This window comes from Sceloporus occidentalis, unplaced genomic scaffold (genome assembly GCF_023333645.1).
Source record: "Sceloporus occidentalis isolate IW3139 unplaced genomic scaffold, rSceOcc1.0.p SCAF_3, whole genome shotgun sequence".
Lineage (NCBI taxonomy): Eukaryota > Metazoa > Chordata > Lepidosauria > Squamata > Phrynosomatidae > Sceloporus > Sceloporus occidentalis.
This window is the reverse complement of record NW_028316983.1, coordinates 122,731,924-122,757,731: the sequence shown is the minus strand read 5'-3', so window position 1 is coordinate 122,757,731 and position 25,808 is coordinate 122,731,924. Positions and strand designations below refer to the sequence as shown.

General features: G+C 41.5%; 1 protein-coding gene across 5 annotated transcripts in view; it reads right to left on the bottom strand.

Annotated features, from left to right (window-relative positions):
* Positions 1-25,808, bottom strand: part of LOC149316693 (kinesin-associated protein 3) — a 135,186-nt gene that overhangs the window by 29,223 nt on the left and 80,155 nt on the right. For all 5 annotated transcript variants that reach the window (XM_089516048.1, XM_089516049.1, XM_089516050.1 and 2 more), the window contains 3 exons: positions 24,380-24,545; positions 21,191-21,316; positions 8,392-8,490 (listed from right to left, as the gene is read on the bottom strand). In XM_089516048.1, the coding sequence (XP_089372174.1) occupies positions 8,392-8,490; positions 21,191-21,316; positions 24,380-24,545 (391 nt within the window). The remainder of the gene's footprint in view (positions 1-8,391; positions 8,491-21,190; positions 21,317-24,379; positions 24,546-25,808) is intronic.

Sequence of the window (25,808 nt, the reverse complement as noted above, 5' to 3'; positions counted from 1 at the left end):
GGAAGAAGGAAATGGTAGGGCATTGCATGGAGAAGATGACAAATGCTAATGAGGAACAGACAAAAGGCAGAACTACTCAACACCTTCTTTGCCTCAGTCTTGTCACATAAGAAAAAGAGTGCTCAACTTGAGGAAAATGGAGCAGGTGATGCAGTAAAGGAAATACAGCACAGAATAAATAAAGAGGTAGGACAGGAATACCCGGTTAATATAAATGAAGTATGCAGGGCCAGATGAACTACACTCAATGGTATCAAAAGAACGGTTCTAAGTAATCTCAGAGCCATTGCCAATAAACTTTGACAATACCTGGAAAACAGGAGACGTCCCAGTGGACTGGAGGAGGGCAAATGTTGTCCCATCTTTAGAAAGGGAAAAAAGGAGGACCCAAACAATTTCCACCCAGTTAGCCTGACATCAATACCAGGAAAGGTAACAGAGGATCTGGGAATATTTAGAAGGGAATGTCATAATAGCAAAAAGTCAGTATTGGTTTCTGAAAAACAAGTCATGCCAGACAAAGCTTATCTCTCTCTCTCTCTCTCTTTATTTTTTGATAAAATTACCATCTTAGATTAAGGGAATGCTGTGGATGTAGCATATCTTGAATTCAGTAAGGCCTTCAATGTGGGTTACACAATGCAACTGTTAGGTGAATTTGTAATTGATTAAATGGCTGAACCCAAAGGTTGCTCAGCAATGGCTCCACTTCATCCTGCAGAGAAATCTCTAGCCAGGTGCCACATGATTCTGTCCTAAGCCCAGTACCATTCAACATCTTTATCAATGACTTGGATCAAGGAATAGAGGAGATGGTTATGAAATTTGCAGATGACAGCAAATTAGGAGGAGTAGCTAATGCCCCAGAGGACAAGATCAAAATTCAAAATGACCACAATATTTTAAAAAGCTGGGCCAAAACTGGACTGCAACAGGGAGAAATGTAAGGTCACTTGGGGATAGAAAATGAAATCCACATATTTTGGATGAGGGGCACCTGGCTTGGCAACAATACATGCAACAAGGATCTAGGTGTCTTAGCAGATCACAAATTAAACAAGGGCCAAAAGCAGTGGGGCAGCTAAAAAAGCCAACGTGATTCTAGGCTCCATCAATAGAAGTGTAGTATCTAGCTCAAGGGGAGTAATAGGAGCACTCTATTCTGCTGTCCAGTTTTAGGCAAAATTCAAAGAGGATGCTGACAAGCTGGAGCATGTCCAGAGGAGGGCAACCAAAATGGTGAAGGGTCTGGAAACCATGCCCTATGAGGAGCAGTCTAGGGAGCTGGGTATGTTTAGCCTGGAGAAGAGATGGCTAAGAGGTGATATTATAGCCTTGTTTAAATATTTGAAGGGGTGTCATATTGAGGATGGAGCAAACTTGTTTTCTGCTGCTCTAGAGACTAGGACATGGAGCAATGGATTCAAACTACAGGAAGGGAGATTCCACCTCAACATTAGGAAGAACCAGATAATAAGAGCTGTTCCCTTGGAATGTGGTAAAGGCTACTTCCTTGGAGAATTTTATATGGAGGCTGGCTGGGCGTGCTTTAATTGTGTGTTCCTGCATGGCAGGGAGTTGGACTGGATGCACCTTGTGGTATCTTCCAACTATATGACTCTATAAGTAATCCAATAAAGGGTTAATTTCTGTTTAGTTACAGGTAAGAGTTTTCTGCATTTTCCCCTGATAATGTCCCTGGTTTAAACGTACAGTTCTTCTCATTCATAATTTATTATATTAGATGGTGAAAATTTGTTATTCACATGGTCTTTAAATCCTACATGGATATTCTTCAGATTGCCTTTTGGTACTATAATTGATTTAGTGTTCTTATTTAGTTTTACTCTAATTTCCAATATTACTTGTTCATGGTCTGTGCCACAATCCAGTTTCGACCTTCTTTTTGCAGAGTGAATGGATCTTTTAATTATACAGTCTATTTAATTGTAAATTGTTCATCTAACAATATTGATGCACAGTTATCTATGTGCCTGAAAAATGTGTTTACAATTAACTGTGCTTCCTACTGATCATTCAGCATCCCTACTCTTTATTGAAATTTCCATTTGATTTTGTGGATATAAGAAGTCTCTTGTGTCTTTTTGTTATCTTCCAATTTTTTGGCATTGATTATTATAATTGTTCCTACATGCTGCATCTGCTATGAGAATGCTCTAGTTAATCTCTTCCACCATGCTTTACCTTCAGAATGAATGGTAAATAACATGTGCTACTGCTTCTGGAAACAGGAAAAGGCCGGGTCTTGGTGGTTCTGTTCTGGTCAAGCCATGTGGCTGTCAGAATCTGTCATAAGATGAATTCTGCTGTGTTATTAAATTGGTTGTTGTAGTACTATACCTTACAGAGATATAAAAGTTTATGCTAAATATATATCTTGTGCTAAACATATAGTATGTGTAATCGTGTTTGTTGGGAACGATAGAGAGTACAGTGTGATATCAAAGAGCTATTGATAGTTCAAAGGAGAATTTGCCTGGCTCAGAATGCAGAGATATCTGTGGAAGGAATTTCTCAGGGCAATCTCATGGAAAAAGAAAACAGAAAACAGTGTATAAGGAGCGCTGAGCAAATGAGGCAAATAAGGATGGGACATTAGAAAATGAATCAAGGTAAAGCCTGCAAAACTACAGGGAGGGTCATTGTTAACTTTATGTTTGTGATTGTGAATGATGGTACAACAAGCCCTTGGTATCCAGGACCCTTGTGGATACGAAAAACTATGGATGCTCAAGTCCGATTACAGTACCACACACTAAGGATCATATTGCAAATGTATGTTGGATAATGGAGCACAGCAAAGAATTTCAAAAGAAAATCAGCCTGTGTTTTATAGATTAAAGCAAAGACTTTGCTTGTGTAGATCATGAAAAAGTATGGTTTGGTCTTGGACTTGGAGAAAGCATTTGATAATGTAAATTGGACTTACATGGTGGAAATATTAATAAAAATGAATCTAAAAGAAAACTTTATAAATTGGATTGTGTGAATATATGAAAAACAGTATGCAAAAATCTTAGCGAATGGGGATACAGAAGTTTGTCAAAAATAGAAAGGAACTTGACAAGGCTGTCCCCTTCCTTTGCTTCTATTTATACTAACATTGGAAATATTAAACAAATGAAAAAGGAAGACGAACAAAATATAAAGGGGGGGGGGATGAAATTAAGGAATTTGAATATAAATTAAGAGCATATGCAGATGACATGGTGATATCATTATCCAACCAATTAGAAAACATGTAAGTGCTGCTAGACATGTTGAAGAAATATGGACAATGTGTAGGATTTAAAATACATAAGAAAAAAACTTATGTTCTTACTATGAATATGACAAAGAAAGATAAAAAACTGACAAAAATATTGGAATTTAAGATAGAAAATACTTTTAAATATGATTTTAATTAACACAAACAAACTAAATCTATATTAAATACAACAAAACACAACACATATTAAAAAAACAAACATGAACAAATTAACATTGAATCACAAAGAGGGAAAAGAAAAAAATTACTTCTTCATTCATTATTCTCCCCTTTCAACATATTACTGTCTTCCCCCCTTCAACATATGCTGATATCAACCACCCATCTAGTTTTGCCAGTATTTGTTTAAGCCTTTATGATCTTCCAAAATTTCTTTCTTGTTGTTCTTTCTGTTTTAATGACTTTCTCCTTTGTTCTTGTCCTATTGTGTTAGCTTACCTCTCAGTATCACCTTACATCATCACCATCACCATCACCATCACCATCACCATCATCATATTTATTTAGATCCCGCCTTCTTCCCAGTACAGGGACTCAAGGAGGCTAACAAAATGTAAAACAATCTAAGGCCTGTTACAGACTGCCAAAATAAAGCTGCTTGGGGTCTCTTTGGAGGTATGCTGTTTAAATGATGCATGCATCCTAAGAGGCCGGAAGCTGCACCAAAGCTGCACTCCAGTGCTTAGGAATGGACTCTTAGGACCCATGCGTCATTTAAATAGCATACCTCCAAAGAGACCCGAAGCAGCTTTATTTTGGCAGTCTGTAACAGGCCTAAGTTAAAACAGTATGAAACATCTACAGTTAAAACCCTCAGGATTTAATTATTTAGGAATCACCATTACAAAAGATTTCAATGAGATAATCCCCAGCAATTACAACAACATAACAATGCTTAATCTCTAAATCACTAGAATGGAAGTGATTGAAACTCTCTATTCTAGGCAGAATAGCCCTCATTAAAATGTTGATTGTCCCTTGCCTATTCTTTCTATTTCAAACTATCCCACTGCAACCACCAGAGACAAAACTCAAACTTTGGCAAAAGCTCATCAATACATTTGCTTTTAACTATAAGAGACTCAGATTCAGGAAGTCCACATAACACCTCTCTTCCAACAACAACAACAACAAAAGGAGAGAGGGGGCTAGCGATGCCTGATCTTGAACTGTATTTTTATTCCAATTTAGTTAAATCAATAATTTAATTTAAAAAGATCAGACCATACATTGGGTTAACATGGAAATGAATGGCCCACCATCCAATTGATAAATAAATAAGAAAACATTTATTTCTATCCTGCTTTTTATCGAGAAAATCAAAGTGGCATACAAAGATCTTGCTTTGTTCTTTAACAAACCCACTCCACATGTAATTAAAAACATTAAAAACGCATGGCTACAAACATCAGTAAAGATATGGTCAAGATGTTAGCAAGTTCTAGTACCAGATCCCTCTCCTATTTGCCCCTTCCTGGTCCACAAATCTTTCTGTTTCCCTGATAAATTCAATCAGTTCCAGGGATGGGAACAACATGGTGTATATTTTGAGACCATTTTCATAATGGGAGACCAAAAACAATTGACGAATTAACTTTAGATCTAGAGCCATTAAAAGCTAGTTGGTTTCATCTCCATCAGATGATTGCTTTTACACATAAAATTAAAGGAAATAGGAAGACTACCTAGACTTTTGGGGGGCACAATGTGTCCCCCCCCAAAGCACCAAAGGACTAACATCTTTAATCTATAACTGTTTGATTGACCACTCTTACTAAAACATCCGTGGCATAGAACATCAGTAAAGATATGGTTTTTCTAACCTGGGAAAAACTGATTTGAATCTTCCAATTCCCATTTCAGCTTTCAGGCTCAGTGCTGAATTCAGAAGTACCTCTAAACTAAGAACCTGAGTTTTCAAGGGGAGTGTAACCCCATCTAACACAGTCTGAATCCCTATTCCCAGATCTGCCTTTTGGCTGACCAGGATCACTTCTGTCTTGTTTGGATTAAGCCTCAATTTGTTTGCTCTCATCTGGTCCATTACAGTGGCCAGACATCAGTTTAGGACAGGAACAGCTTCCTTGGAATTAGGGAATGGGATATCCCCCATATCCTTTTTAAATACTCTGTTAATTTCTGCCTATCTCTGTTAACCTTATCTACTATTTCCCCTCTTAACAGTAATGTCAACTTGTCCATGTCTATAGCTTCATATAATTTCATTAATCAATCTTCTTTTTTTTTTGGTATATTTCCAGATTTCCATTTGTGGGCTATGGTTATCCTTGCCATTGTGATCACATAAATCCCATACTCTTTCTCCAATTCGTCATTCAACATATTTGATATATACAATTCAGGCTGCCTTTGTACTGTGATACCTAACATTTCACATAATGTTTTATTCACCATATCCCAATATTTTCCCACCTTTTTATATGAACACCAGCAATGGTAAAAGGACCCTGGTTCTTCTCCACACTTACAGGAGAAATTGTTTTTGTTTTTATACATTTTTGACATTTTCTCTGGGGTCAAATACCATCAGAAGTATATTTTATAATAATTTTCCCTCAGTCTTTGGGACACAGTATATCTGTTTATACTCTTCCATGATTTTCTTCATTTCTCCAGTTCCAATGTGTGTCCAATATTCTTAGTCCATTTCACCATTACCTCCTTGACTACTTCTTCCTCTAATTTTAACTTCAAAAGACTGTTATAGAGTTTCCCAATTAGGCCTTTTGGTTCTTGTATAATAATTTTGTTAATTTATGAATCTTTATCCTTATCTATAAATCCAAACTTTTTAGTCCATTTTAAATCATTCCATAATCTGTCTGTATGGAAACCAATTGATTTCATGACCTTCCTTTATCAATTTTTCTTGAGATTTCAATTTTAATTCTCCCTTCTGTTTTTAAAGTAAATTTCTGTATGTAATCCATCTCCCTTCTTTGAAAAGTGTCCTGGGGCGAGATCCAATTAGGTATTTTCTCTAGTATTCTTGGTTTATATTTTTTTCCATATGCCTATCAGAGACCTTCTAATAGAATGGTTATTAAAATTTCTATCAGTTTGCTCTTTCCCATAGCCAAGATACGAATGCCACCCAAAATAATGTTCTTTCCCCTCTTAATTCCAATAGTCTGGCATCTTCAAGTGCCACCTATTCCTTTAACCAAGAGGGACAACAAGTGTCGTAATATATTTCTAGGTTGGGGACTCCCAAATCTCGAGCCTTATCACATGTGAAACAGGACCCTCAATTCAAAGCACTTCCATAGCGAGGGTGAAACAGGGTCACTTTGAATCCAAGGCAATTCACGTGATGAACCATCACACATGAAGAACTTAATTGTGATTCCTGAGTCAAAGCGGAGTGAGAGCACTTTTGAATTACCACACCAGTACATAACATGCGGATTCAACAATTCGAATTGGCACCCCAGTGAGGGTATGAACGTATTGAGACCTTTTACGCTTCCAGGGTGAAGAAGGGGGCCACTTCCTAGTTCCACTTTCACGTGAATGCAACCCTCACGTGAATTGTTCCTCTCATCTCTCCCCCCAGCCTCTGATGGCCCCCTCCTTTGCTCCCATCTCTCCCTCCAGCCTCCTGTTTCCTTCCCTTCAATCCTGTCATTAACATCTAAATCTACCCTTCGTTTCAATCCCTCCATCCCTTTCCAGTTTCACGTGAATGCTATCCATACATGCCCTCTGCTTCATCCGAATGTGTCACCTATCTCTAAATGCCCTCTGCTTCATCCGAATGTGTAACCTATCTCTAAATGCTCTGTTTCATCCGAATGTATCACCGGCAAAATTATTATTATTATTATCATTATTATTATTTGAAAGAAATTTATTATTAACAATAATATTTCCATAATAATAATAATAATAATAATAAATTTATTTCACTGCAAAATAATCAGTGTAGAAACTGCAGGTCTACTTGGAAGTAAATCCTTTGGATCTGAAGGAGGTTGCATCTGCACTGGGAAAAAATCCTGTTTGACTCCACTTTAACTGTCTTGGCTCACTGCTATGAAATTCTGGGAACTGTAGTGCAGAGGCCTTCTCTGCCTCAGCAAACTAATAACTTATTATTATTATTATTATTTTAAAAGATAATTATTATTTAAAAACAAATAAATAATTATTATTATTCTGGGAGTTGGAGTTTGTTGTGAGGTCCTTGGTTCAAGGAATGGAATTCTGGGAATTCGAGTATGTTGTGGGGTCTTTGGCTCGAGGCTATGGAATTCTGGGAGTTGGAGCCTCCACCCGAGCTTCCGGTGGCCCCCTCCTTTGCTCTCATTTCTCCCTCCAACCTCCTGTTTCATTCCCTTCATCCCTGTCATCTACATCTAAATGTACCCTTTACCGGAAGCAAATGGGGCAAAATTGCAGCGCAGAATCATGGGAAATGTGGGACCTTGGAGGGTTTTTTTTTGGGGGGGGGGGTGTACCAGGACAGAAGCAAAGTTGCATTCCACACCAGAGCATTTCGGAGTGAAATCGAAGTGCACTTTGAAGCAACTGTGAATTCACTTGTTACCGAATTCACTTTGGATTCACTGTGGAAGCACCACAGAACAACCCCCCCATAGAAAGCAATCACGTGTGATAATACATCACATTATCGTGTGAATTCGCATAGTTGTATCTGCAGTCACATCGAATCAGAGTGGCAAAACCTCCATGTGATAAAGTCCCTCCTCTTTCTTTCACATCCTGTAAAATTTTAACTCTGACCCTTGGTTTTCTTCCCTCCCATATAAATGATGTGATTGCCTTATGCGATAATCTGAAGATCTTTTTAGGAATTGTTACCGGGATCATTGGATAGGAAAATAATATTTTCGGAAGTAGAAGCTTCTTAATTGTGGCAATCCTACTCAATAAAGTACTTTGCTATTCTTGAAGAACTTTGTAAAAAGTTATGCTACTTTCCTCATTTAAATGATCCACAACTACAAAACTATTTTCCAATTCATTTTCAAATTTGTGGTATACATACAAATACATATGCTTGAATAGAACAAGATAAAATCACTGCAGCAAGAACTATTTACACTAGAAAAGGATACGAGTCTCCTTGATGATGACATCTCTTGTGGCTTGATGAAAGACCATCTGGTAAAACACATAAATGATTTGGCACACAAACTCATCATCTTCCTGTTGAGCTACATAAAAGGAAAAATAATAACTCCTATCAAATGTTAGAGCTCCAGTTACAAACGCAGAAGCACACAAACATGAAGGCAATGTATTCCATTTACTGGACTACTATAACCCACATAAATATACATACTACATACACATAACCTCCTTATCTGTGGAGGTGATGTCCCTGTAGATACCTGACATCATGGACATTAGGAAACCATATTATTTTCAATGAGACAAACAACTTCTGGCCCAAGCATATCATCAAAATCACAGTGGAGTATCTACAAATGTCAAGAGAGAACACTTTTCAAGGCATTTCTCAGTCTTCTGGTGCTAGTGTATGGTATGCTTGGGCTGGAAGTTGACCACAGAATTGCATCAGAGGACCTAGAAATGCCTAGAGATAACATATTTTTTTCCAAATGTAGATAAGTGAAACTGTGGGAACCAAATCTATAGAGATGGTGGTTGTACTGTACACCAATTTTTAGCCAGAACATTTTCTTTTATTAAAATTTGGCAATTTCCAACCAAGTAACCTTCTCAAGGTACTTCTCTCCAGCACCTCACAGAGATAATTTCCCCACCCCCTTTCAATGTTACTTACAGAATAGGAAAAGTCTTCATAAAAGAGATGTAGAAGCTTTAGCCTGCCATGGGCTATATCCCCTCAATGGTAACATTTTGAGGCCCATGCACTGGCAGTGGCTAGGTTCAGAGATAGTGGTAGGTAGAACCAGAAGCCAATACAGACTAAATTGGAAAACAAATACTTCTCCTTCTATTTAAAGGGAGACACAAGACACTGCAGCAACTATAGGACCATAGCACTGATCTCCCACATAAGCAAAATCATGCTCAAAATTTTGCAACATAGACTCCAACCATACATGGAGAGAGAAATCCCAAAGGTTCAAGCGAGGTTCAGGAAAGAAAGAGGTACTAGGGACCACATTGCAAACATACGATGGCTAAAGAAGCGCACTAAGGAATTCCAAAAGAAAAACAGCATTTGCTTTATAGACTATAGCAAAGCCTTTGACTGAACAGAGATCATGAAAGACTATGGAATGCCCTTAAAGACATGGGAGTTCCAACATATCTGATAGTCCTGATGAGGAATCTGTATTCAGGACAATACAGAACAGAACACTGAGAAACAGAAAGGTTCCCAATTGGAAAAGGGGTCAGACAAGTTTGCATGCTTTCACCCTATCTGTACAACTTTAATGCAGAACGTATTACAAGAAAAGCAGGCTTGGACACAGAAGAAGGAGGAGTGAAAATAGGAGGAAGGAATATCAACAATCTAAGATATGCAGATGACACCATAGTACTAGCAGAAAACCTCAAAGATCTGGAACGCCTACTAAGGAAAATCAAAGAAGAAAGTGCAAAGGCAGGCTTAATGTTGAACATAAAGAAAACAAAAATAATGACCACCGATGACCTTCACAAGTTCAACCTAAACAATGAAGAAATAGAAATAGTAAAAGAATTCCCATACCTGGGATCAAACATTGATAGAAATGGGGACTGCAGTCAGGAAATCAGAAGAAGATTAAGAATGGGGAGGGTGGCTATGAAAGAACTAGAAAAGATTCTAAAATGCAAAATATACAACTGAGCACAAAAGTCAAAATCATACAAGGAGGAAAATCAATTCATTTGAGATATGGTACTGAAGAAGAGTGCAAAGAATTCTGTGGACAGCCAAAATGACAAACAAATGGGTCCTGGGGTGCATCAAGCCAGATATTTTCCTGGAAGCCAAGATGACACATCATGAAAAGTCATAAATCACTGGAAAAACAATAGTGCTAGGAAAGGTGGAGAAAAGCAGAAAAAGAGGAAGACTGCATGCTAGATGGATGGATAATAGAGTCATACATGATAATAGAATCATACATGACATTGTATTCCTTATTACCATGTATGGATGTGAGAGCTGGACAGTAAAGAAAGATGATAGGAAAAAAAATCAGTTCATTTGACATGTGGTGCTGGAGAAGAGTGCTGAGGATCCCATGGACAGCCAAAAGGACAAACAAATGGGTCCTAGAGCACATCAATCTGGAAACCTCACTGGAAGCCAAAATGACCAAACTGAGGGTGTCGTACTTCGGACACATCACAAGCATGGAGGACTCATTGAAAAAAGACAATAATACTGGGAAAGGTGGAGAGACGTAGGAAGAGAAGAAGGCCACAAGCAGTGAGTGGATAGATAATTAAGGAGGTAGCGGGTATGAGGTTGCAGGAATTAAGCAGAGCAGTGGAGGACAGAGGGTCTTGGAGATGTCTCATCCATAGGGTTGCCATGAGTCGAGATCAACTCGAAGGCAGTTAACAACATGAACCAGAAGCAATAATTGGAAAATAGACTTCTCCTTCTGTTTAGGTACAGAAACACAGCAATTTCTTTGACTCTGTTCAGGCTTTGACTCTGTTCTGGATTATAACAGAAAGAGAGGTCCTTGGCGAGGGAAAAGAGTCCAAAATCTGGATTGAACAACTGGTGGGTTCCTACTCTTGCTTTGTGGTATCCTTAGAGACAGCACAAGCCTCTGCTATTTTGAATCTTAGCTGATTTCAATTATGAATTTTCTACAAAAATATATTAACTAACTGTATGATAAAGTTCAAAAACAGCAGACATTCATAAATCTTATCTATATGCATGATTTTATATTTTTCTCATGCTATTGTTATATTCTTCTTGGATAGTGTATACCATCCCTTTCCCCACAATTCTGGAAGATGGAATGTTCTTGATATTTAGTTCCACTCATCGAACTTCAACATCTTTTTTTAAAAAAATATTTTTAAATTGCATTTTCCAGCAATAAAATTCTCTCACATACATTCTACATACATACTCTGTCTTATTTTCCTATCCTCCCTCCACCATCCCTTAATTCCCCTTATCCTCTTCCCCTTCCTTCATTCATATGACTTCTTCAATTAACCTCCTAATAACTCAATCCAATAGTTTTAACTTTCTATTTATACAACTATTTCACAAAAAATATTTCATACATAATGTGTAAAAAAGATTTTTTTTCCTACATCCTGACCATAAATTGAAAGGGTCATTAGATTTCTTTCTTTAACTGAGGAGGAGCCACCACTGAAAGGAGTCCTGAACATGTTGAGGGAGGGTCAACCTTTTGGATTGGCTGTCATTGAGATGATCAAAAGAGGAGAGAACCATTGTTGAAGCGGTCTGAACCTTAGGCGTGTTAGGTAGGCAACAACTGTAGTGGAGGCCATGAGGCTTAGGAGGCATTGGATGTCCCTCGTCATGGGACAGCGGGACGAGAAGACAGAGTGGAGATGGGACCAGAGAGTGTCTGCTCACCTGGTGAGCAAATAGGCGCGAGCCATTAGTCCAGAGATGCACCGATGTAATCTATCACTTTGACTGGTTCCCGGATAGATTTGGAGGAATTGACAGTGAGGCCCAATTCTGTCAGAAGAGAGAGTGGTATGTATGTCCTGTGTGCGGGAAGACGACACCAGCAGCCAATCATCTAGATAGGAGAAAACTTTTATTCCCTGGAGACAAAGATGAGATACCGCCGCCACCATGCATTTTGTGAATACCCTGAGGGGCAGTAGTGAGGCTGAAGGGAAGAATGGTATATTGAAAGAGATTGTCATAGACAGCGAAGTGTAGGAACTTCTAGTGTTGAGGCCTGATGGAAATAGGCATCTTTTAAATCTATCAATGCAAACCAGTCTCCATGATAGAGAAAGGGAAGAATGGACTGGAGTGTTATCATCTTTAACTTTTGTGGTTTGATGTAAGAATTGATGACCCTCAGGTCGAGGATGGGGCAAAGGCCTCTCTGTCACTCTTGGATAAAGTGAAGTACCAGGAGAAGTAGCTGTCCAGCCTGCAACTGGATGGAATTCCTTTCAACGGCACCTTTCTTCTTGAAGATGGAGTGGAATAGAAAATGCCTAGAGGTGGAATACTTGAAAACTCTATGGCGTAGCCCAGACAAATGATGGTGAGAATCCAGGTGTCTGTAGCGATTTGACACCAGGAGTCGGGAGTCTGGGCGAGTGAGACGGAAAGAGAAGAGAAGATGGTGGTGTCGTCCTGGAAGACATGTCAAAAATGTGATTTGGTGGAAGAGGACTTCTTGGTGGACTGTTGTTGTTGCTGTTGTTGTTGAAGGTAACGTTATCTATAGGGCCTCAGAGAGAATTGTTCAGAGGAGCCCCTATATTGAGAAGATGGTCCGGAATGGGACTTAGAATATTGAGAAGGGGTGGGCTTAGAGCGCCACTGCTGTCTCTTGTACTGTTGTTTTTGACCTGCGTGCCTTGGCCAGGGTGTCTAGGGAGTCCTCAGTTTTAGATGCAAAGAGACTTTTACCTGCCTTGCAGACATCCTTCAAAGGGACCCCAGTCAGAAAGGCGGAGGATGTCGCTACAGCCCTAGTTGCATGGGACCGAACCGTGGCTGGGAGAGGTCTGCCCAACAGTTCATAGCAGAGGTGGATGGTACCAGCCACCCATTCCGAAAGCCTCTGCGCTGTCACAGGCAGTCCCTTCGTTGGTTCCGAGTAGCATTGAAAAAGTCTCTCGGGAAGGCTTGAAACTGCAGTTATGTCTAAATAGAAGGCCAGAGCTCTCCGAATGTCCAATAAATGTAAGCAGCGTTCAGTATTGTTGGTTGGGTTCGAGGCCAGGGTCAGTAAAACAATGTTCTGACACATGTGGAAGGCAGACACCACCTTAGGTAAAAAGGTAATGTCGGTACGGAAGACAACCTTATCCTTATGGAATCTAAGGAAAGGCTGGTCTCTCCACAAGGCATAAAGTTCACCTGCACAGCGGGCAGAGGTGATGGCCACCAGAAAGGCTGTCTTCAAGTCAACAGCCACAAGTCAGTTATGGCCATAGGCTCAAAGGGTTTGGATTGCAGAACAGACAGCACAGCATCCAGACTCCAAGCAGGTGCCGGTACCAAGACCGGAGGATAAAGGTTGCTGCAACCTTTCAGGAAACTCTTCACAAGAGGGTCTCTGAAAAAAGAAGGTTTGCCATCAAACTGGAAATGGGAACAGATGGCAGAAAGGTAACATTTGATGGAACTGAGGCACAGCCCCATATCCAAAAGTGTCATCAGAAACTCCAGCACAACTGAGGTCGTCACTTGGGACGGAGAAAGGCCTCTTGCAGAGAAGAAATCAAGGAATTTCTTCCATTTGGAAGCGTAGGACTTTTTGGAGCTGGCTTCTGGGCAGCCAAAATCACAGTCCATACCAAGGGAGGCAGCTGGTCTAGGGACGTAGTCTCCACGCCACCATCGGTAGGTTCTCGATGTCTGGGTGATGGACTCTGCCGTCCTGCAGAGTGAGAAGATCTAGACGGAACTCGAGTCGGAGAAAGTGTCTCCTGGATAGGTGGATCAGGGACAGTTCTGTTCTAGAAAAACATCATCCAATTCCTCCGTCTGACTTGGGGGTCTGTAGTAGACTCCCACAATAACATCCTTGTTGTTTCCCTCCCTTTTAATTTTTATCCAGATGCTCTCCACCTGGCTTCCATGATTGATGTCCTGGATCTCTTCACCGGTGTAAATGTCCCTGACATATCAGGCTATTCTTCCTCCTTTCCTATTTGGCCTGTTTCTCTTGAAGAGGTTATACACCTGTATTCCTACATTCCAATCATGAGACTCATTCCACCAGGTTTCAGTGATGCCTATTATATCATATTTGCTTTGTTGTACTAGGTCGAGTTCATCTTGCGTGTTTCCCATGTTCTGTGCATTAATGTAGAGACATTGAAGACCATGTGTCCCCTTGACTTGCTACCTGAGCAAGTTTTTTTGCCTCCCACTTTTGGGTCCTTGCTCTGTTTGTCTTGTTCCCTCTATGACAGTTACCTATTTTCTCCAGCCCCTTTGCCTTCCAGAATACTATCCCACTCCCACACATAACTCAGTTTAAAGCCCTCCTGATCAAATTTTTGAGACTATTGGCAAAAACGTTTTAGCCAACTGGCAGGAGATGCAACTCACCTCTTGCCAGACGTTCTTCCTCATGGAACCTCAGACCATGATCCAAAAATACAAATTGTTCTTGGTGGCACCATCTGTGGAGCCAGTTATTCACTTTTGCTATTTTCCTCTTCCTTCCTGGACCATCCCTTTGACTGGGAGAAGAGATGAGATGACAACCTGTGCATCCATTTCTTTCAACTTCCTACCCAGAGCCTCATAATCCCTTCTGATATTCTGAAGGCTGTGCCTTGCAGTATCATTGGTTCCCACATGAACCAAAAGAAAGGGGTGATGGTCAGTAGGCTTGACAAGTCTTTTCAGCCTCTCTGTCACATCACGGATCTTTGCCCCAGGGAGACAGCACACCTCCCGAGACATCTAGTCAGGCCCACAAACCACTGGTTCAGTGCCTCTCAGCAAGGAGTCCCCCACAACCACCACGTGCCTCCTCCGAGGCTTAGCAGCGGCTGTTCCTTTGGTGGTACTTCCAGGGTCCCCTGCTCTGTCCCTGAAGTCTGTCCCTGCTGCTGTTCCTCTTCATCCTTGATAATAGAGAGAGACTGAAATCGATTCTGTAGCTGCAAGTTCACAGAATGTTCCCTGGTTTCCCTACTTCTGTGTGTGACACTCCACCAACCATCTACTTCTGTTGTATGTGAAGTGACCTCTTCCTCCTCAGCAACTTCCTCTGTGTGTTTCCAATCAAGGACAATCTGGTCTGTTCTGGTCAAGAAAACCTCTTTCTCCCTAAGATGGTGAAGTTTAGATACCGGGGCCTACAGCTGCTGTACTTTCTCTTCTAAGAGGGGTACCAACTTGCACTTGGTGCAGGTGAAGTTCCCCATATCCCTAGGCAAGAAGACAAACATCCCACAAGTGTTGCAGGTGACTGCAGCAGGTCCTTCAGTGTCCATACTGAGAAGTCTTAATGAGGCACTGAAACAAGACTGTGGGCTTCCCCTGCTAAATATCAGTGTAAAGAACCCCTGCTGGCTTGGCTTTTGTCCCCAAACTCTGTTAGCAAGCTCAATCAAGGCCGACAGGAACCATGCTTGAAGGGGCTGAAAATGTAGTCTTGCCCACGGGGTCACGAATGTCATCGAGGGCATGTGACCTAGGGCTACCTGGACATCGCTGGCCTGCACTCGCCTGTGGGCGAGTCAAGTCCTGACCGAGAACGTGATAATGGTCCTGAGGGAGATAGGCGATGCAGCCTTCGGAATTGAGGATGGTGCCGATGAACTTGATCTTTCTGGATGGTGAAAGATGGGACTTCTCCAGGTTTACAAGCCTGAAGGACGTGAGGATGGAGAGGGTGAAGCCTACATCTCTTTGCAATTTGTCCACGGAGGGGGCAGCAAAGAGCCTCTTTGGTGGAGGTAGGCGACGATTGGAGCCATGCACTTGGGGAAGACCCTTGGAGCCGTGGGGAGAGTGAAGGGAAGGACACTGTAGTGCTACATGTCAGGACCGATGGCAAATGTCAGGAATCTCCAGTGGCTCTCATGTATCCCCACATGGAAATAGGCATCCTCCAGGTCGATCATCACGAACCACAGGCCCTGGTGCAACAGGGGCAGAATAGAGGCATGAGTTACCATACGGAACAGACGGTAGACGAGAAAGGAGTTGAGAGATCTCAAGTCCAGAATCGGCCTAATGCCCCCATCGGTCTTGAGAACAGTGAAATATCTGGAGAAGAAACATGTAGGGGCTTGAGAAGGGTTGACAGGCGAGATTGCGCCCTTGTCCAAAAGAGTGTGTACTTCGTCGAGAAGGGTGTCTGAGGGGTGGTGGTGGAAACAACAGCTCCAGTTGGAGGGAGCTCTTCAAACTTGAGGCCGTAGCCCCTACAAACGATGTCAAGGACCCACGAGTTGGAAGTCACAGAGGCCCAGATGTTAAAGAAGGGCCTCAGGATGTCACAGAAGGAGGTGGAGGGAGTGACGGAGAATGCAGGGACCCTTCAGGATCTCTTCTTGCCCTGGTTGGTATCCCGTCTGCAGTTCTTACGATACCAAGCAGGGGGCTGGCATCGGCCAGAAGAAGAGAACTGGGACGGGTAGCACTGCCTCTGGTGCTCCTGATGTTGGTATGGGTGGTCCTGCTGAAAGGGTCACTGGCCCTGGCCACACCATTGCCTCTGGTGCTTTCGAAACAGAGTCTGAGAAGGAGTATACATACCATGCTTCTTGGCGGCCGCCTTCATACAGTACTTGAAGCTGAGCTGGTCGTCAGTCTCGTGGTTGAATAGTCTGTGTCGTCAAAGGGCATGTCTTCGATGGTGGCCTTTGCGTTTGGGTTGAGATCTGACGAGCGGAGCCAAGCGTGCCTTCTAAGGGCAATAGCTGCCGCTATGGACTTGGCTGAGCAGTCCGTGGAGTGACAGGCTGAGATGATGAGCCAGCTACCGATAGAATGGGCCTCATCCCTGATCTCTGTGAGGACACACTGACAGTCATCCGGAACAACAGGGATGATGGGCAAGATCTTCTCCATTAAGCACTGTATGTAAGTCCCCATAAAGGCATTACAGTTGGCGACCTTGAGTCCGAGAACGGAAGAGGAATAGCCCTTCTTTGCTAGGCTGTCAACCTTCTTGGCTTCTCGGTCCAGAGGAGCAGTGGACATCTTAGGAGTGAACGACTGTTGAGATCCTTCAACAATCGCAGAATTTTGCTTGGGGTGTGCAAGCAGCCAAAAAGACTGAGAAGGAGAAATCCTGTAGAGCTTCAATCTTCCTAGTTGTGGGAGTCAGTGAGGCAGGTGCATCCCAAGAGTGCTTGGCTATTCTCTCAAGGGATGGCAGTAGCAGGATGGAAGGTGGTGTCGGTACCTTGCCATGAAGCTGTATCTTAATTGGGTCGGCGGCATCATCTTCGGTGTGCGTGACCTAGATATCCAAGGTGTTAGCAATATTGATGATGTGCTCCGCAAAGGTGTGGATGTTGTCAGTAGGAGACAAGGCACCTGGCTGAGTTCCTGCAGAGATTGTGGGGCGACCTCGTCCGAGGAGCCTGAGTCAACCTGAGAAGCACGAGGATCTGTATGATGTATTTTGTCATGCTCAGATTCTGAAGAGTCAGGAATCAAGTCCACGTGAGAAGAGTGACATGTCTGTGTAGCAGTGGTGACAATGGTACGGGGACTTAAACCCGAAGCAGGAGAAGACGCGACAGCCGTTGGTGGTGGAGTGGACCGCGACTTCGGAGCAGACTTGGGTGTCAAAAGCAAAGTGGACCTTGGCATTAGTTGCACAGTGGTCTTGGGGCCCATGTGACTCTGAACAACCTCCTGACTCACAGAGACAAAGTATCTGTCAGTCTCACTGTTGTAGTAGTAGTTTGACTCATCATGGTGAGAGATCCGGGGGGGCTTATGAACCTCTGCCTTGTGGACTTGAACTCGAGGGACTGGCGTTGGTGATCAACGACAAGGTGACCAAGAGGCGGAGTCCACATCCTCATCTGAGACTTGATGGAAAGCCAATGTAGCAGGTGGAGAGGCAGCCAAGGCCGAGGTCGAGGTCAGACGTGCCCAGGGAGAGAATGGTACCGATGCATCCTGTCTGGGTACCGAAGGCAAACCACGGTCCTTGGAAGAAGACCGAACGCCAACCGAAGACTTGGCACGGGCCTTTTTATGGGAAGAGCCATGAGAGGAGCCGTCTCCAGAATTCAAAGGTCTCTTCCTTGATGAGCCCCGAGGAGAAACATCTCCTGCATCCGAGGGCTTGGACCTCTTTTTAGAGGAGGATTTTGAGCTTGAATCCACAAGGGAGCTCATATCCTTAACATGGGCCGAATCCTTCTTGGAGCTCGAGTCCTTAGACTTAGCCTTGTCCTTTTTGGAGGACTTCGACTTGGACCTCGACTGACGTGCTCCTTCAGCTCCATCACCCTTTTCAGGGATCGCGGTGGTAGCACTTGGCTCAGTGGAGGAGCTCTGGGCCACAGAATCAGCAATGGCTGGTACAGACTCTGAGGCAGCAGATGCCGAAGCAGAGCAGGAGGCAGGCTGGGGTTGAAGGGCCCATTGGTACAGGGCAGCCAAGAGACAAGAGTCACGGTTCTTCCCGGCTTGAGGAGTCAGGGATTTACACAGGGCACAAGCCTTGGGATTGTATGTCTTGCCAAGGCAAAGAAGGCACAATGACTGGGGATCCTGCCCAGGGATCTTACCACCACAGATGTCGCACTTTTTGAATGGTGCCAGAGACATTGTGAGCCGAATCAAAGTCCTTTAAGCAAAGTCATTCAACATGCAGAAGGGTCAACAATACATGGGTGGGGGGGGGGGTTCAGATTAAGAATGGTCAAGACGGTCCATTAGGTCAAAAATCCAGTGAATAAGCAAGAAGCAGAAGCGAAGTTCCTAAAGCAGCTAACACGGCAGAAAGAAGGAACTGGGGAAAGAGCGGGAAGGCAGGGGGCTTATAAGGGATTGGTGGAGCTACCGCCAAAAAGTTGCAAAGTTAACTTTGCCCAGTGATTCCAGAAGTTTTCTGAGCAGCACTGCGCAGGCTCAGTACAACCCATTTGCATGATTCACAGAGACCACGAAGACGAAAAATAAATATTTCATTCATTCATTCATTCATGAAGTGCTGCAGTAGTGAAAGAGTGACAAAATTGGCAATGGTCTGGAATATGTGATTCACCTAAACAATAAACATATAAAACATGTCCATTGGTGAGGGCAACTTTGTGACTGCACTCAGTGTAGAGCTTGAACAAGGATCTGGAGGCCATAAGAGGCCTAATAGCGAGGAGCCCGTCCAGGCTAAAGAAAAAAACAAAATGTATATCGCTCTAAGCTCTGCTTGGGCAATGCTCAAGAAAAACTGTAGAAAAGGAAAATAAGAAAAAAATAAAAACGAAGTAATCTACCAATACATGGAGGAACTAGCTCAGGAGCTACCGAAAGGAGATGTTTCACTTGCGATGGACGAAAGAGAACTAAAGGTGGAGCTAGATTGGTGGGAATGGGCATGCTCATTACATGTGAAGGGGCTCCCGCCAAGCTGCTCAGCTTTTTAGCTTCCAAATGCAGTCTCTGTGCAGGCGCAAAAATCTATTCTGTGATGTACTTAGCATACCAGGAGTTGCTACTACCGGTACTTCAGGCTATAGACACACATGCATGCTCTACTTATCTGAAACTGAAAGAAATAAGGATAAAGTTTGGAGGGAAAAGCAATTCTCATAGTGAGCATTTTTAAAGAAATGCTGGAAGAGAAATCAGTTTGCATTTTCAGCTCCAACCATTTAGACACACAACACCTTTACTCTCTCCTATTTTTAGACCTCTCATCAAAACAATATTTGATTGTGTTGAAGTAAACAGCACCACTTGCTAAAATTATATTCTCATCTCTATATGTTTTAGAGGGCAGGAGGACCAACTGAAAGTATTAGTTTACACATTACAGTACATTCACAAAATCAACAGATTGAATATAAAACATACTAATTTGCTATGTTCTCATTAATTCAAAGTATCTATTTTAGTTGGAATTAGAGGCTTTCGGATTAAATGCTGGCATGAATGATCACTCATGTATAAAATAAACTTAACTTAAAACTATTCACAAGTTAGTGCTCAGTTTAATACGAAACAGTCTTATAGCAATAGGGATTCTGCACACTTATAATATTATTGGAATAATGTGGTGATTCCACAATGGTGATTATACTTCTAGCCACTGTCTGTTACACTTCCTAGGGTATTTCTTCCATCTCTACTGTATCCACTTCCATAAATTTTTATGTAAGGCTATTCTTGTAATTCTTTGGTTTAACACACTATGGCCCAGATCCTACCTTTAGCAGGTGAAGTGTTACACTCCACCCCTATATTTCCACATTTCTCCTGGTTTCAGAAGGCAGCTGGGAAGCACCCTGAAATGCACTGCCTTGACCATATTCCAATTGTGGGGAGAGGGAACAGAACTGAGGTTGTCCTCCCAGATTTCTTGAATTTTGTTAGCAGAAGATTAACTTTTCCCTCCTAGCTGCAGAACCCATGGTTACACTTGCTCCCCCCCCCCAAAGGAATATACAGCCATGGTAATGCATTCCAGGCACTTAAAAGGTACCAAAAGTGGTGGTGGACAGTACAGAAGGAAGAAGCAAATACTTCTCTCTGCATCACCAATTAAAAAGAACACACAAACACTTAATCTGAGGTCATGTATGTCACCAACAGCTTAACGGTATTCAATAATGAGCATAGTAACCCAGTGTTAGACATGGCGATATTGAATAATGAATGTAATTTTATCAAATACATTAATTAATTTAACATGTTGCATTGATGTTATTACACTAGTATACCCAGCATACAAACATTAGTATTTTTAATTTCTTTTATATCAATACAATAACAAACCAGACTTTAGCCACTAATACAACCTCTCCCTACTCAGTCTCTCTCTTTCTTTCTGTCATTCAGAATTCAAATCCTACTCACATCTAAGTTTCTTCTTCTGAATCCTACTCCTGATACTCACATCCTCATGTGCACTGTATCATTTCTCCCACTCTCACACCCAATCACCATTCCATTGAAATAGATATCAACCAGCATTCTAAAACTGTCAATACCTTCTCCTAATCGTATCTACCATCTTATATTACACTACACACAAAAACAGAAAAAATTACAGTTTACAGAATGTAACAGATACATACCATTAAGGAGTTCAATAAGTGCTGGAATTATTCCAGATTTAGCCAGCAGTGCTGCACAGGAGTCATCCATGGATACAGTTCCAATCATTATTACCACTTCCAAGACAAGGTCATCTTCTGCAGAACCTAATAAAGTTGAATGAAAAACTGTATTGCTGAAACAAAAAAACCATGAGATAAACTTTCTATGTGAATTCCAGCACACCTATTTTCTTTGAATAGCCGTTTTAAATTACAGTGATTCGTATTAAATTACAGTGTCAGGAATAACTGCTGCCCTGATCAACATGTTGGTTCAAGTCCAGTGAAATGAACCTTCAAGTCCAGTGAAATGAATAAGGAATATTGACAATAACACTCAGCCAGTGGAGTATCTTGCTGCATCTCATCATAAACCACTTGTATACACTGAGCTTTGCTTCCACTAAGCTATGAATAGGCATTTTAAAATCCATCCACTCATCAAAGTTTTGATGTCAGATTAGTTGTTCTGGGAGAAACGAAAGAAAGCCTGGATGACAAGCATTGTTTACCCTATCATAGAACAGAGTTGGAAGAGACCACAAGGACATCCAGTCCAATCCACTACCATGTAGGAACTCACAATCAAAGCATCCCTGACAGATGGCCATCTAGCCTCTGTTTAAAAACCTTCACAGAAGGAGACTCCACCACACCCCAAGGGAGTATGTTCCACTGTCAAACAGCTTTCACTGTCAGGAAGTTACTCCTAATGTTTAGGTGGAATCTCTTTTCCTGTAGCTTGTATCCATTGTTCTGGGTCCTATTCTCTGGAACAGCAGAAAACAAATTTGTTCCATCCTTAGTATGATATCCATTCTAACATTTAAATATGGCTATCATAGAATCATAGAGTTGGAAGAGACCGCAAAGGCCATCCAGTCCAACCCCCTGCCATGCAGGAAATCCAGATCAAAGCATCCCCGACAGATGGCCATCCAGCCTCGGTTTAAAGACCTCCAAGGAGGGAGACTCCACTACACTCCGAGGAAGTGTGTTCCACTGTTGAACAGCCCTTACTGTCAGGAAGTTCCTTCTACTGTTGAGGTGGAATCTCTTTTCCTGCAGCTTGCGTCCATTGCTCCAGGTCCAAGTCTCAGGAGCAGCAGAAAAGAAGCTTGCTTCCTCCTCAATATGACATCCCTTCAAATATTTAAACAGGGCTATCATATCACCTCTTAACCTTTTTTTCTTCAGGCTAAACATACCCAGCTCCCTAAGGCGTTCCTCATAGGGCTTGGTTTCCAGACCCTTCACCATTTTAGTCGCCCTCCTTTGGACACGCTCCAGTTTCTCCATGTCCTTTTTGAACTGTGGCGCCCAGAACTGGACACAATATTCCAGGTGGGGCCTGACCAGAGCAGAATATAGTGGAGTAGGAGCAGGCCGGCCTTAACCCGGCGTATAAGACGACCCCCAACTTTGGAGAAGATTTTCATGGGTTAAAAAGTCATCTTATATGCCGGAAAAGACGGTAATGCCCAACTAATTTGATCTTTTTCTTTTTTTAAATAAAATTACCAGCTTGGTAGATGAATGGGAATGCAGTAGTTTCAGTAATGGCTTCTCTTCATCCTGGAAAGAAGTGACTAGTGAGGTGCCACAGGGTTCTGTCCTGGGCCTAGTGCTATTCAACATCTTTATCAATGACTTGAATAGGAGGCATGCTTATCAAATCTGAAGCTGACACAAAATTAGGGGGACTAGCTAATACCCCACAGGAGATTATGAAATTTCAAAATGAGCTTAACAGATAAGAAAGTTGGGCCAAAAGTAAGGATGACACTCAAGCTACAGCTGTGTTAACACCTAGGAGGTCAAAGAGAGTCAGTAAAGCTCCTGATCACTTTGTAATGCAACAAGCAAGGGTGTGTGATGACATTTGTGAGCCAAAAATTTGTCCAGAAGTGCAAAAGTGTTCTCTTGAAAAAACAGGAAAGATGAAATAGTGCCATGGACGCAGAACCTGAATCATTGGGTAATAAAAATGGTTTTGAAACTGTAGACATGCCAAGGGACCAGAATGTTGTGGGGTCCAGATGTGTGTACAAAAGGATGAACATTCCAAATGGGGATAGCAAACACAAGGCAAGGCTTAGAACTCAGGAATGAGAACCATTCTTGAGTCAAAAAAGCAAAGATCAACCAGTTGATTGACAAATGTAAAAGTCTTGTTAATGAGGATTCTCAGACCTGCATAGCATTGGCAGAGGCAGAGAATCTAAAAGCAGAACAAAATACGTTGGTGTAAGGTACACACATGGTTGACAAATGATACAGGAAGGAGTCGTGAAACTTGTGTACTGTATGTCAGAGAGAAATTTAGAAGACATATTCACTAAGGCATTGCTGGCACAAAGGCATAAGGAAATGGTTGTCTTGCTTGGACTATGTAAATGCAGTGAACAACAATGCTAACATGTATGTCAACCTGTAAATGTGTAACCAAATGTATTTGAATTGTTCTGGTACGCCATATCAAAATATTTTGGAGGGGAGTGTTGGAATAATATTACCTTAAACTGTGTGGAAAATATTTTGCCTGACAGGATGCATCATATCCTGTGAGACTGTTATAAAATGCTGAGTCAGAGTACACAAGATGAAGCAAAGGCTGTATCATGCTGTGAAGCACAGTATGCCATCACAGTATAGAAGTGTACCAAGAGATAGGTCACATGTGGATTGGATTGTTGGATTGCTGATGGTGCTACTCTGCTACATTGTTATTAAGCTGCATCTGAGTGTGGGTCCTCAGATTGAGCAGTAAATTGGCATCTGAACTGGGCTGGATACTTTTTTTTTTTTTGCAAATTCAGAGCCAACAGAAAGAGTTTGTTGACTATTCATTTAAAAATACATTTTAAAGCTTACAGATGTTATCTGGATGGTAAGAACATATGATTATTGTTTTATAGTCTAAAATATGTTTTTCAATGGAATTAAAAGCTCTTTGTAAAAAGAACTAGAATGTTTGGTGCTTTAATTTTACTGAGACATACAGTAAATTTCCTCAATCTAGGATTTTAACCACATAAATTTACTTTACTTTAGGTGATCTTCAGTTTCCCAACAAAACCTGAAATAAAAACTGACATTAATTATTATAGACCCATTATGCTGTACAGTAACAGCATCTTGGGAGACTGATAAACTAATGATACAGACCTGGTTTTAGTTTGTCTTTGAGATATGGTACCATTTTGTATTTTTTCAGCACACGTTCCCAATCCAAATCAGGTAAGGTTAAATTTGCCAGTGTTCCTAAGCATTCTATAACAAATTCTTCTTCTTCATCATTAGATATTTGAGCAGCCAGGTCACCAACATAATCCTAAACAAGCAAGAAAAGAAAGTTAAGTATTTAATAGATACACCACAGGCATTTAAGACAACAGTGAGGGAGAATGAAAGGAATATCATTAACATGTTCTGTCCCACATTCCAAAACCATGAACACACTGGTGATTTACTTTTTTTAAATTAATTTTATTAACAAATCATGAAAACATATAACAAATAATAAACACCTAATATTAACGTGAAACGTATATACAAACCATATCGTAACTTCTTCAGGTGTGCAAGTGATTTTCAAAAATCAATATTTACTAATCATAAACTCTTAATATCCTATAATTCAATATCTTGAGAATCTTACTTTTCCATTAGTTATACCCCACAGTCAGTCCTTATTTGACGTTTCAATTTATCTCCTTTTTTTGAACTTAAATGCTTATTATATTTATATATCTATTCTCCATCAATTATCTATTCTTATATCTTTGTCGCTTCGTTCCTCCCCGCGTCCTTCGATTTATAATTAACTTAGGCCTGTTCCGCACGGGTGGAAAGTACACGCTCTGCGCGTACTAGGGTTAGAAAGGGGCATCCCTTCCGGATGCCCCTAACCCTAGTACGCGCAGAGCGTGTACAAAATGGCAGTGCCCGTTCTACACAGGTGCCGCCATCTTGACGTTGTGGACGCACAGCGCATGACAGAAGTGACACTGCAAGTGCGTTATTGGCCACTTGCGGCACCACTTCCGGGGTGCAAAAAGAAGCCGCTTTTTGTGGCTTCTTCTTGTTGCGTCCGGGAACCATGCGGTTTGACCGCTGTGGTTCCTGGACGCAGCAAATGACGGCGCTGGCAGACCGCCCGTTTTGGGCGGTCTGTAACGTGCTTTAGACTACATATACTGATATATATTAAAAAAGAGATGAGCAAAAGCCAAAACACAAGACTTTATATTATGTAAAAATATATACATATTCCTAATTCTTTTAAAGCCCACTTTTATTCCAATAACGCTATATATCTGGATTCTTTTTCATCCAGTTGAACATAGGTAACCCATGAACTCCATTCTTTATAGAAAATTGATAATGTCTTATTTTTTGAGAGAAAGGATAATTTGTCCATTTGGTACAAGTCATACAATTTTAATTTCCGCTCTTCTAATGACGGAGTTTCTTCTGATTTCCAGTATCTTGCATATGTAATCCTAGCAGCACATATAGCTAGAAATAGTAATTTTCCTTCCTGTCTTTCCAGATTAGGTTCTTCTACTATATTCAAAAGATACATTTTAAGGTC